General features: G+C 48.7%; 2 protein-coding genes across 2 annotated transcripts; both read left to right on the top strand.

The window, feature by feature from the left end:
- The first annotated feature begins 3,198 nt into the window (after window positions 1–3,198).
- On the top strand, window positions 3,199–4,479 carry LOC136492052 (uncharacterized). Its single transcript, XM_066488203.1, has 3 exons — window positions 3,199–3,749; window positions 4,029–4,214; window positions 4,347–4,479. The coding sequence occupies exons 1-3, from the start codon at window positions 3,199–3,201 to the stop codon at window positions 4,477–4,479; spliced, it is 870 nt and encodes a 289-aa protein (XP_066344300.1).
- Window positions 4,480–4,643: 164 nt separating this feature from the next.
- On the top strand, window positions 4,644–7,719 carry LOC136493224 (protein trichome birefringence-like 2). Its single transcript, XM_066489289.1, has 5 exons — window positions 4,644–6,368; window positions 6,450–6,642; window positions 6,727–6,920; window positions 7,001–7,159; window positions 7,236–7,719. Exons 1-5 carry the CDS (start codon window positions 5,032–5,034, stop codon window positions 7,576–7,578), a joined length of 2,226 nt encoding a protein of 741 aa, XP_066345386.1. The 5' UTR covers window positions 4,644–5,031; the 3' UTR covers window positions 7,579–7,719.
- Window positions 7,720–12,657: the final 4,938 nt, after the last annotated feature.

Raw genomic sequence — 12,657 nt, 5'->3', positions numbered from 1 at the left:
CAAATTCTATTGAAGGTCAAACTTCATATCTAGAAAAGAAACTATAGTTTTACCCTGGTCAAAACAACGTCATGAAAAAAGAGTTAACTATTGATCCAACACTTACAAGCATTTTTAAGCTAGTTCATGAACATAAACCCTAGATTATTTTTTATCTTAAGTATTTCTAGATTGTTTTCAGTGATCAAACAACAAGTCACCGTAAAAACTCTAAGTTAGCCACATTTCTCAATATCCAAGTCATGTTTCGAATTCAAATTTGTCAGTTTCCGGAGCTCGGCGCTGTAGCAATGGGCGCCGAGCTCATGCCACGCCTGCGCCACGCAGGCAGCCACGTTAACAACACGCAGAAAATGACCCTGGACCTCGGCGTCGCTTTGGCGCCGAAACGTGTAAGCTCGACGCCAATTATCACGGCACTGAGGTCAGTCTATTTTTTAAAAGGATATTATCATAGGCATATTTTTGAAAATCTTTCGAAAAAGGATCAGAAAGCAAAAAATTCGGGTGACTCGAGCAGATAGAATCATATAGAAAAATAAAAAAGACGTGAGGACCCGGGAATCCAACCGTGGCTGGTGGAGTGGTGGTTGGGTTCGGCGGCGGCGGCAAGGTCCTCCAACCGGCGGCGGCGACTCCCTGTCCCTAGTTCTGGGCCTGGTCGTGGGGGCAGGGCCGTAGTAGAGGAGGTGCGGCGGGAGCGACGCCCTAGGGCCCAGCTTACTTAGGGGTCATTGTCCAGCCCAACAACAGCCTTGTCACAAGATGCCAGCCCATTAGGATTTAGGAATACTGGCCTGTTAACTAGCGTGGCTGTGTTGTCGGCTTGCCGCCGCTTCACGTTGTGACTTCGCGAGTCACCACTGCTCGAGTCCTCGTGTCCTTCCTCGAGACGAGCTCGGAACGACAGAACTCAGAGAGACGTCGCTGCTCACCGCCGATCTGGCGGCGACTCAATGGCACCTGCTCGCGTGCGCCCAGACCCAGGTGGCCAGGTATATATATACCTATACATTATTGATCTCGACACCGCCCTTAACAATTTTGCATCAAGAAAAGCCTGAAGAAGTCTCTTTTCATAATGGGAGTTTGATTTTATTCAGGATTTTGAGGTAATCAAATTAGTGTAATTTTCTTGATCTTCTAGTCTAATGGCCCCGTTCGGCTTACCCCATATCCGGCTTGTTCGGCTTCTTTTTTCGACCGGAACAGTGTTTTTCTCGCACAGCAATTCAGTCAAAACAGTGTTTTCAGCCAGTTTCAGCCAAAATTCAGCAAGCCGAACGGGGCCAAGTATCTTGATATTGTCATTGCTCGTCAATTAACTCCTATGTATATATATACCTTTATATACAATTGCATATTAGCACATATATAATTAAACATATATGTAGCCATAAGGGCCCATTGTCAAGTTCGCCCTAAGGCCTTTGAAAACATAGAACCAGCCCTGCGTGGGGGAGAGGAGTCGGCGTGTGGGATTCAAGTTCCGCGGTTGCTCGAGCAGATAGAATCATATAGAAAAATAAAAAAGACGTGAGGATCCAGGAATCGAACCGTGGTTGGTGTGTGTGTGTGTGGGGGGGGGGGGGGGTCACGGGCGTGGGCGTGGGCGTGGGCGTGGGAGACGGAAGGGGATGAGGAGGACCATACACGAAATTCTGATCGTCAGATTTGAGTGAGTAAGGAGAGAGAAGATTTAGAATCAATCTGGATGGTTGATTTTTATGGAGTTGGTTTTCTGGGTACATATTTTGGGGTGCGTGGAGGGGTGCTATCTCAGCGGAGTAGGTTATACGAGGTAGACCAAGCGATGAATATGATGGTGCATTAGTAGGGTAGATAGACGAGGGAAGCCACACTTAGTTCGTTGACGAGCTAAAGTTTTATAAGGTATGCATAGTGTAGTTTAGTGGTTGTATGGTTTTTAGGTCCCTTTTTTTTTTGTTATAAACTAGATCAATTCTCTTTTCTTTATTATTAATATATGCCACAACAATATCGCTCTGCTCTCTGGAAACTCGTGTGGAACAGTTGGGCTCTAGCAAAATGCGAATTCTATCTCTGGCTACTCTTACAAAACCATTTATGGACAGCTGAGAATGGCCAAATGACTACTTCTGTCCCCTACTCAAGAAGTATTTGGAGAAGGATCAGTGTTTGGAGTGACTGTCCCAGACTGCACCCTGATAACTGAACTGAAACATCAAATCTGTAAGAATAGATATTGGACAGTCAGCAAGGACAGCAAGACAACACATTCTCTCGCTATCCTAACCATCTGGACCGTCTGGATTTTGGAAGCAGCATAAGTAGAGAATTTTTTAGAAAAGAGAGAAGCCGACAAATACATCTTCTCTTAAATACACGATGAAGCCCTCATGCCGAAGTCCGGTGGAGCAAAGATAGTTGACATTGTTGGTGCTCTCGTTGCTATTGAGGAGTACATACATTATTTCCCCCCTATAATCTCTAATGGTCTAGTAGAATTGGGTTGTAGGCTCATCTTGCACAAAACTCTCATTTTCTTATTAATATCGATAATGATATGCCTCAAGCGTCCGGACACAAATTCTTATCTTCTGCAACACAGAGAGAAACAGCCCATCCGTGACACAGAGAGAAGTAGCCCATCTGCAACAAGCTCGATGTGGAACCCGAGGGGCGGATGTTGCGACGGCCGCACCGGCGAGCTCCGCTCCCACCATTGTCGGTGAGCCACTACCGGATACAGGAGCTCGGCAAAGCCCCAAAACACTTGGCAAACGACACTTGACAAATGTTTTATTGGCAAAAAGCTGTGTTGCCGAGTGTCAAACGTCGAGCACTCGGCAAAGACTATGCCGAGTCCCAAAAAAAACACTCGGCAAACATTTTTCGGGGGGGGGGGGGGAGTCGCCGGCCACCACCACCACACACAGCCGCCGGCCACCACCACGCCGCCCGCCGACGCGCTCCTCCCTGCCGGATCCGCCATCGGAGGGCACCTCCCCACCGGATCCTCCCCCTCCACGTTGTTGCTCCCCGCCGAATCCGCCCGCCACCGCCGTGGATCTGATCACCGGTGAGGAAGAGAGTGAGGGAGATGAAGAGAGGAAAAGAGAGGGAGATGGGGAGAGCTGGCCTACCTCGGACCCACGCCGGCCGCGCGCAACCCCATCGTCGCCGGATCCGAGCCCCAGCAGCCGGATCCGACGCATGCCGCCGTCGCGAGGCCCACCCGCCGTGGATCCGCCGCCGTGGCGTTCCCCTTGGCCCTCCTCGCCGGATCCAATGGTAGCCGTCGTCGCGAGGACCACCCGCCGTGGATCCGTTGGCCTGGAGCTCACCTTGGCCCTCCACGGCGGCGGGGGAAGAAGGGAGGGGACGGGCGCCCGCCGGGGAAGAAGAAGGGGGAGGGGAGGGCGCAGGCAGATCTGGGGAGGGAGGAGGAGAGAGAGGGTGCGGGCGGATCTGGGGAGGGAGGAGGAGAGAGGGCGCGGGCGCGACGGCGCCGGAGATCCGCCGGGAGGGAGGAGGAGAGAGAGGGTGCGGGCGGATCTGGGGAGGGAGGAGGAGAGAGGGCGCGGGCGCGACGGCGCCGGAGATCCGCCGGGAGGGAGGAGGAGAGAGAGGGGGCGGGCGGATCTGGGGAGGGAGGAGGAGAGAGAGGGCGTGGGGGGAGGGAGGAGGACAGAGGGCACGGGCGCGGCGGCGCCGGAGATCCGCCGGGAGGAAGGAGGAGAGAGGGTGCGGGCGGATCCGGTTAGGTAAGTAGGTTTTTTTTGTTTGCCGAGTGTCCTAGATCTGGGCACTCGGCAAAGTTTTTTTTTTCATTTTTTCTTCTTCTTCTTTCCCAGAAAAAATGTTTTATTTCTTTGCCGAGTGTAAAAAAAAAAACACTCGGCAAACCCCCTCTTTGCCGAGTGTTTTTTTTGACACTCGGCAAACCTCCTCTTTGCCGAGTGTTTTTAGCACAGCACTCGGCAAAGAACTTGTTCACCGAGTGCCCGAGGGAATACACTCAGCAAATTTGACATTTCCGGTAGTGAGCTCCACGTGCGTGCTGCCGCTGCCGACCTCCACGACAGATGCTTCAGCAAACAGGCGAGGGGAGGAGCTCCACGCGGCGCCGCCGCACTAACGAGCCTCCACTTGTCCGCCGCCGCCATCGAGCTCGCCATGCCGGCGAGCCTCCACTCGCCCAAGCATCAAGATGATGCTGCATTAGAAGCGTATATTGCAAATATATGTTTCAAGTGTTTAAACTGTTTTATACATATGTTTCAAGTGTTTTATCTGAATGTTGCAAAAGTTTATCTTAAATGTTGCATATGTTGCAATATCTATATAACCATATTTCATAGGTGTGTTGTATATGTTGCATACGGGGAAGGGCGCGGCGAGACCAAGCGCGGCGGAGGAAGGGGCGTGGCGAGGGATAGGCGTGAGCGTGATGCAGGGGATGAGAGTGGGCGGAGACAGGTGGTTGCAGGGTGACACGGGCGCGCGCAGGGACACAGCGGGATGCCGCAGGTGACGCAGACGCAACGGGCACGCTCTGTTTCTGTTACGCGGGGGACGGGACAGGACGAGAGCTGCATCTGGAAACGGGCGTATGTCCGGACGTCCACCGAATTAATATACGCTGGTAACGAACACAGATCTTTTAAAAAAAGAATGACACTTGTTTTTGGCACACATGACACATGCTACTACGCTAGTACTTTGCAAGGCATTTCGTACTTGCAAACCGCCCTCTGCATGCGCCGAACAGGCCTGGATCCGGATCCGCGCGTCCTTGACCGCAACTGCACCTCGCATGTCCCTTCAAGCTCCCGCCGGCGTCCTAGTCCTACTCGACACCTGGACTGGACGCCGCCGTGCTCTGGAGTGGACACCCGATCCATCCGGGCTCAGATCAGTTGATCGCTTCCTCTGTTAGTTACAAGCGGTTGCTTGGACTTGGACAGACTGCTCGTTTCGATAGTTCCGCCGCAATCCATCTCTTCTTCAGTGCTGTGAGCGGCTGCACTGCTGCGCACCTAGCAAATGGCCGGGTGGAGAAAGGCGTGGCTGTCGGTGCGGGACCGGGCCGCCGCCGCCGGCAGCACCGGCTCACTGCAGGCGCACCTGCAGGGCTTCCTCCACTTCCCGTCCTTCCTCGCCAAATACAAGCGGGGCGGTAAGTACGGGAACGGCCACGTGAGCGGCAAGGCGGTGGCGGCCTGCTTCGCCGTCGCGCTCGCGCTCGCCTTCTTCTACGCCTCGGTCACCAGCGGGCCCGCCGACGACGGCTCCTTCCCTTCCCCGGCCGCCGCTTCCTCCTCCGCGCTTCTCTTGCCGTGGCTGTCGTGGAACTCGTCGTCGTCGACGTCGCCGAAGAAATCGCTTCCAACACACCCTCCTCCCGTTCCTCCTCCTGCCGTCACTGCGGGCGGCGCTGATGATCACCCGACCGACTCGGGCAACCGCAACGCAACCGTGGTGTCGCGTCGCGTGCAGACCGGCGCGGTGGGGGACTCGTCGGGTTCGGAGGTCGGCTTGGGGCAAGCGACGTCGGCGCCCCGTCAGACGGGCAGCGCGCAGGGTCTCCCGCTGCAGGACGCCGGGAACGCCACCGTGGGTTCCGACGCCGAACCCACCAGTAACAGTAACCGCACCAGAGAAGATGAACCGCAAGTGGAAACCACGACGCCGATGCTGCAGTGGGGAAGGACAGGCGGAGACGGTCGTCCTTCCCACGACGCCGTCGTCGCTGGTGCTGCCGGTCAGCAAGCGACGACGAACGCTGACGTTGCCACCGGCAACTCCAGATACACAGGGACATCGAGCAGAGAAGAAACAGCCAAGAACGCCGCCGCTGGCTACGTCCAGAACGTGGCACGGCGAGCGGCTCTGCCATCACGACCGGAGCGGAAGGTGGAAAGACACAGGCGCAGGAGAGCCGTGAGGCACAGGCACCCGAGGCGACGGAAGGAGATCATGCTCTCGGCGCAAGTTCTCGCTGTCGCTGCCGAGCGGAGCCACGAGGAGATGGCTGGCGTCAAAACCAGCTTCGCCGTCGGGCCAGGCAATGACGTGGTTGGCGTGAACACCAGCATCGCCGTCGGGCCAGGAAACGACCTGGCCGCAGGCGTGAACGCCAGGCCGGGCATGGTCGGGGCCGGCAACAACCGTGTCGTGTGGACGTCCGGCGTGCAAGACCTGGTTTCCTTCGCCAAGTGCGACGTGTTCAGCGGGAGGTGGGTGAGGGACGAGAGCTACGGGTTCTACCCGCCCAAGTCGTGCGCACTCATCGACGACGACTTCAACTGCCACAAGAACGGCCGGCCGGACAGTGACTTCCTCAGGTGGCGGTGGCAGCCGCACGGCTGTGACATTCCCAGGTACTCCCTCCTGTGACATTTCTGAAACTGAACTTCATGCGATATCCTCACAATCTTACGACGAGGCTCACGTCGCTCCAGGCTGAACGCGGCTGAGTTCCTGGAGAGGCTGAGAGGGCAGAGGATCATATTCGTCGGTGACTCGCTGAACCGGAACATGTGGGAATCGCTGGTCTGCATCCTTCGCCGTGGTGTCAGGAACAAGAGGAACGTGTATGAGGCATCGGGGAAGAACCAGTTCAAGACCAGAGGATACTACTCCTTCAAATTCAGGGTACAGACGTTTGCCCACTACATGAGATGAGAACTCTTGAATTTCATCAATTTTGTTCTTCTCAGTGTTGTTAAATCATTGCAGGAGTACAATTGCTCGGTTGATTTCATAAGATCAATATTCCTCGTCAAGCAGATGATTTGCGAGGGCAGAAACGGTACTGAAGATGCAAAGCTGAAACTGGATGAGCTAGATGCGACGACTCCAGCATACCGGACTGCAGACATCGTCGTCTTCAACACCGGTCACTGGTGGACTCACTACAAAACATCAAGAGGGTACATTGTACTTTCTGGACTGAGTATCATCAATTTCTTTCCATAATTCAAACATTGCTGAAGTACTTGCTAGTCCACAGGCTGAACTATTACCAAGAGGGCAACCATGTGTATCCCAGCCTTGAGGTTTTGGATGCATACAAGAGAGCTCTAGTCACCTGGGCTAGATGGGTGGACAAGAACATCGATCCGAGAAGGACTCAGGTTGTATTCAGAGGATATTCACTCTCACATTTCAGGTAAGACATCGCCACTATGCTGGTTGATTGTTGGCGCCATATTTTCTTCGTCTGACAATGATAAATTTTGCAACAGAGGAGGGCAGTGGAATTCAGGAGGGAGATGCCACATGGAGACAGAGCCAATATTCAATCAGACATATCTTTCTGAGTACCCTGAGAAGATGGTAATCTTGGAGCAGGTCTTGAGGCAGATGAAAACTCCCGTCATATACCTCAACATCAGCGCACTCACCGATTACCGAAAAGATGGCCATCCATCAGTCTACCGGATACGTTATGATACAGAGGAGGAACGGATGGCAATGGTGAAAAGGCAGGACTGTAGTCACTGGTGCTTGCCTGGCGTGCCAGATACGTGGAATGAACTGCTGTATGCTTCGCTGCTTCAGGCAGGCAAAGGCTCCTGGAAATTGTGAGAGGATGGTTACAAACAAAACATTACGGATCATCTATTCATATGCCAAAGCAGAGACATCTATTACAGATGATTCATGAAGCTCTGGTCTGTAGTTATAATTGGATATAATTGCAAATCCAGTGTTTCCTGTAGGCCCATTCCTAGCACAAAATAATTAGCACAAGGATAACCTTTTAGATTTTGTTCCCCTGTAGTTCATGTACTGATGTACATATGAGACCTCAATAGCAGATTTTTTAGGGGACTCAATAACAGATGTAACATGTCAAATGGATACTGGACGTTGGGAACTCATACCGCAGGATTATCTTCAAATAGATTCTTTGCATGAATTTAATTAGCAGAATATAAGGTTTTCCAGCTATTTTTTTACGGCAAGCTCTTCCAGTTATTTGACTAGAGCAGCTGGTTTCAGAAGGGATGAAGAACATTGTCAATTCAGATAAAACCGAAATATAGCAGAGCAGTACATCGTTTCATTTTTTTTTTTTTTTTGATAAGGATCGTTTCAAATTTTTAGAAGATCAATACGTCAAAGAAGAATTATTGACATACCTTTTGCAACCTGAGTGCCAAAAAAAATACAGTATAACAAAGCCCCAAGGGCAAGGTCTAAGGTTCCTACTTTCAGAAGGCAATAAAAAAATAAAATACAGGTATGATAGGTCATTTCTACCAGTCCAGAAATAGTTTGTTGCTTGCCAACATGCACAAGATATGTCCTACTCTCTAAGACAGGCCAAAGGGAAGTGTCTCCTTTTCTCACTCCTCTTTCCATTTCTTCTTATCATCATCATATTTCAGATAACAGTTTTCTTTATATCAACCAAAAATATTCTCCCTTGTACTGATGTACAATCAACCAAAAATATTCTCCCTTGTAGTGATGTACAGCTCAACTATGACTTACAATTCACAAGCAACAACAGCAAGTGTTAAAATAATTTGAAACAACATAATAACAGCAATACAAATACACCATCAACAATACATGCTCATTTCCAACCCCTAGCATGAGAAAATAATCAGTAGACAGTCCTGGGGGCAAAGACAAGCAAATGATATAACAAGCAGCAATTCATTTATAGTAGAATGTTTCTGGAGTACACATGAGACAAACATTGTCTCATCAATGTATACACAGATCATCACACATGAATACTTAGGTTATTTGTCTTCCGCCTGACACAACTAGGCGGTAAAAGAGAGAAAAAAAAGGGAGGACTCCTAATGGAATCCGCCATTGCCGTATTGTGACTTGCCGGTTTGTGCGTACCTCAGCTGACCACCAGGGAGGTCAGGAAAGGCACCATGAAGCTGAATGCTTCTTGAGGAGCTCAGTTTCCACTATCCATCCTCATGCAGCTTTAACTCTCAAGAACCATGTAGATGCTCAAGCCATGCATCTTCCATGGTCTATGGGGGTTGTGAACAAGGGGTGGGGAGAGGGGCTAGTTTGTACCCGGGTGAGAATGATGATGTCTGCAGGTGATACTTGTCGAGCTATATATATTGCAAGAACTGGGAATCTGCATGGTGGCATTTTATATTGGCCAGCGCAGCATATTTTAGTGAAGAAAGGACAATAAAAGTTGGACCAAAGTTTACTGTTTTAAGTGCTCATTTGCTGGAACTCACACCAGTGCTGTTATTGCCTCCTCAGATGTCAATTCGAACTATATTCCTTCCCCATATAAATTCCCAGTCCACTTCCCGACCTAATGTTATCCGAAAGTATTTTACTCAAGAGAACATTGCATAACCTAATGCACGATCTGCTGGACGCCTGCAAACACTACTAAGGAGCTGCTATCCCGTTCCAATTCTGATGGCATATATACTATTAAAACTATTGACTACCTCTTTTACAGCATAGAAAATGTACATTATTATCTCTGCCATTTGATTTTTATTCATTGGTTTTTGCACTTTCAGTTTCTCCAATATATTAACAAATTTTCAGTTATTATGTAGATATACAAGTTCCTTATCAACCTGGGGCTTAAGCCTCATTAAGTGTTGTTTATCAATAAATGATATTCAATAAGTGATATGGAACTAAATCAAAATCAACTGACAAGCAATAAGGGAAAAAAGTTGCCTTTACATAAAGCTAAATGAACACTTTCCACCTTTAGAGCTATTCCTTTTAACAATGTGGAACTAGAGCAATGTGGCCTTCCTGTTCAACCACTAACTCATGCTTATCCAAAGCATTGCACTTCCTAATTTTGAAGTGTAATAAAGAAGGATGGCCGTCAATCTACTTAAATCAGCTCCTGATACAATGCTATTAAAGTTGACAAGATCTTAGTTTCATGTAAGATAATACTCTCTAGTCTCAACTAAACTATCCTTAAGTATTCAGAGATAAATTCAAAAGATCACCTGCATGTAGTTAGTGGATGTCTGTTTCCACTAGGACAGGGAGGAAATCACTACCACCAATTGTGGAGCGCCACCAAAGTGGAATTTAGTTGCTGGGCACAAGTGGACCACCAACAGGATTTCTGAACTATGACTCCTTTTAATACATGGCTGAGGTGTGAAGATAGTAACCTCTCAGAGATGCACTCAACAAATGACAAGAACCAATGTTCCAGGTCCCTGCCAGTGGCGACTGGTTATCACTAGTAACTTTTTTTTTGCGAGGAGATTACCATTAGTAATTGAATATGGAACATTGTTGATTTTATCAAAAACCATCCAATTTAGTTACTAGATACGAAATTTTGTAGAGAGGCTAAATCTTTGTAGCATCAGTCATTATTGCTCACACTTAATGTTTGACATCCAGAAAACAAGTTGTGGATGATAATATCTTTTGTGAATAAATTTTGGTAACAACATTCATGGCTAAATTACCAAGCCCAGTGGTTGTTCCCTATGAAGGCTTCAATGTGGCTCTGGGAAAAGTAGAAAAACACATGTAAAAGTGCACCTGTTTTAGAGAACTACAGATGCAAACCAGTGCTCCAGAGTTCTCTCATAATCTATAACAGTAAAAACCTGATACAAATTTTGTATGAAATTGTAATTTGATCAAAAAACAATCTGTAAATAAAAAAAAATAGAAAACTTATTATAGAATCGTGATGAATAAACTAAAGTGGGTTTTAGTTCTTCAAGCATATGGTCAGGAATTTTTTCCCCTTCTTCTGGACAGATTTTGGACAAATGCCAGCTTGGTGATATAGTTAGGCAAAGCCCGATGAAATTGGACTCCACAGGTAATGCATTCTTTTGAGCACAGGCAAATGTAAAAATTTAGGATGCAGGAATAAGAAATTTCATTTGGTTGATCCTATAGCCCTTCCATAACGATATTGACATTGAGATTATGAGATATTTCCTGCAGTTCTCGAGAATGGGGAAAATTGGAGTGTCAGGAAGAGGCAACTATTTTGCCTCGGAAGGTTCGTAACACCCCTGGTGTTATGAGCTTGCTTAGCATCGAGATTTAGGTCCGAGAGGGATTAGCGTAACAAGTTTTCGGGTTTTAAAAATTTATACCGCACGTGAAATGATAAGTGAATCCTATGTGACTCACTTTTGTGGACTCAAATAAATATCCAAGTTAACTCACTTGGTGCGTAAAAGTACTAATGAAAATCCTAACGAGAAACATGGGATAAGTCGTTTTAATTGTTTGACACGAAAAACAATTTCTATGAACAAAAATAAAACATAACTTGTATTTAGCACCTAAATAAAAATTGAAGTAAAAGTTTAGTAGATGGAAATACAACTTTAACTTTTGAAAAATAAATATTGTTAACTAGTGTTTTGGGAGCTCAAAAATTGAATCCGAAATTTAAATAGAACTTTTCGTTTAATCAGCAAGAAGTCGAAATTGTAGTTAAAGTGTCATTTTTGGCGAATTAGGTTGAGCGAAATAATTAAAGAGTGCTTAAATGTTTTGCTCCTATGGGTTAGTATAAGGTATGGATTATTGTGTGAAATAATTATTGGTTGAAGTTAACAAGGTTTAGACTTATTAAAAATTGCGACAAAAGAGTTAATGGTTACTTAGCGCCAACTGAAATCCTTAACTTTTCTAAGTATGGAAAAGTAGTAAGACAATGCTATTTTGAAATTTAATTTCTAACAAAAATATTTAAACACTAGCTGTATGTTTTGGTATTGTTGATTGCATCAAATTAAGTGCTTGAGCATGGCATAGGTCGAAGGTGTGTTGGATGTCACGTTGCACTCGTAAAAATTGCCCAAACTTCGTTGGAATGCGCTGTAAACCATGTTGTTGGCGTTCTGTTCGTGAATCGGCACTCCAGCGATGAACCCAAGTTGGCATCCTTTTATCTCCCTCTCTGGTTGCTCTCGGGTCATAACGATTGCTCCGCTAGCTAGTTGGTAGTGTTGACTTTAGGTTAGTAGGATTGGTTGAACTTTGGTTGAGATGATCGGCATCCTTTGCTTCGGTTTAAAATTCGTGCACGTCATATACCTGGCTTGTGCGCACGGTCACCTCGCGAGGCCGCTCGGCGTCGCGTGGCTGGCCGCGTTTCGCGCGCTGCGGTGCCGATGCCTGGTCGGCCTGTATGGCCGTGGGTTGGCCGTGGCCGGCCCAGCGGGGCGCTGTTGTCGTGCGTGCAGCTGCTGGCCGTCGCGCTGCTGCCCCACGTCGCTGCTGCTCGCATAGATACGCCATGCCGGAGGGCTGCCACTGCGCTACGCCGGTCAAGCCGTTGTGCGGTCGCGGACCAGCTTGTGTGCATGGATGGTGTCATGCAACGCCTCGGCCTGGTGTTGTCTGGCCCCGGCTGGCCGTGGTCTGGCTCCCTTTGTGCCGTGCGCTAGGCCGAGTCGAGGCTGCGGCTAACGTCGCTCGGTCAACGTGGCGTCTGCCTCACCCCTTGTTTCACCTACCGCATCGACGCTCTAGGCAAGTGTCAATGCCGCCGCGTCTGGGCCAATGACCTCGGTCGCAGGGGCGATGCTGTCGCGCTTGTTCCCGCTAGCCGACGTCGGTGCGGCCTGCTCGGGTTCGGCCGCTCCAATTCAAGCGCTTCACGCCAAGCTTCTAGGTCTCGTCGTCTGTGCGCACGTGCTCGTACTG

Source organism: Miscanthus floridulus, chromosome 11, assembly GCF_019320115.1.
Source record: "Miscanthus floridulus cultivar M001 chromosome 11, ASM1932011v1, whole genome shotgun sequence".
Taxonomy (NCBI): domain Eukaryota; kingdom Viridiplantae; phylum Streptophyta; class Magnoliopsida; order Poales; family Poaceae; genus Miscanthus; species Miscanthus floridulus.
The sequence above is the reverse complement of the archived record's forward strand: the minus strand, read 5'-3'. Positions and strand labels throughout refer to the sequence as shown.

Coding starts and splice junctions, on each gene's coding strand:
- LOC136492052 (XM_066488203.1), top strand. CDS start 3,199: ATGCCGCCGTCGCGAGGCCCACCCGCCGTGGATCCGCCGCCGTGGCGT. Junction 3,750..4,028: donor GTGCGGGCGGATCCGGTTAG/GTAAGTAGGTTT, acceptor CATTTCCGGTAG/TGAGCTCCACGTGCGTGCTG. Junction 4,215..4,346: donor GATGATGCTGCATTAGAAGC/GTATATTGCAAA, acceptor CATATTTCATAG/GTGTGTTGTATATGTTGCAT.
- LOC136493224 (XM_066489289.1), top strand. CDS start 5,032: ATGGCCGGGTGGAGAAAGGCGTGGCTGTCGGTGCGGGACCGGGCCGCC. Junction 6,921..7,000: donor CACTACAAAACATCAAGAGG/GTACATTGTACT, acceptor GCTAGTCCACAG/GCTGAACTATTACCAAGAGG. Junction 7,160..7,235: donor TATTCACTCTCACATTTCAG/GTAAGACATCGC, acceptor ATTTTGCAACAG/AGGAGGGCAGTGGAATTCAG.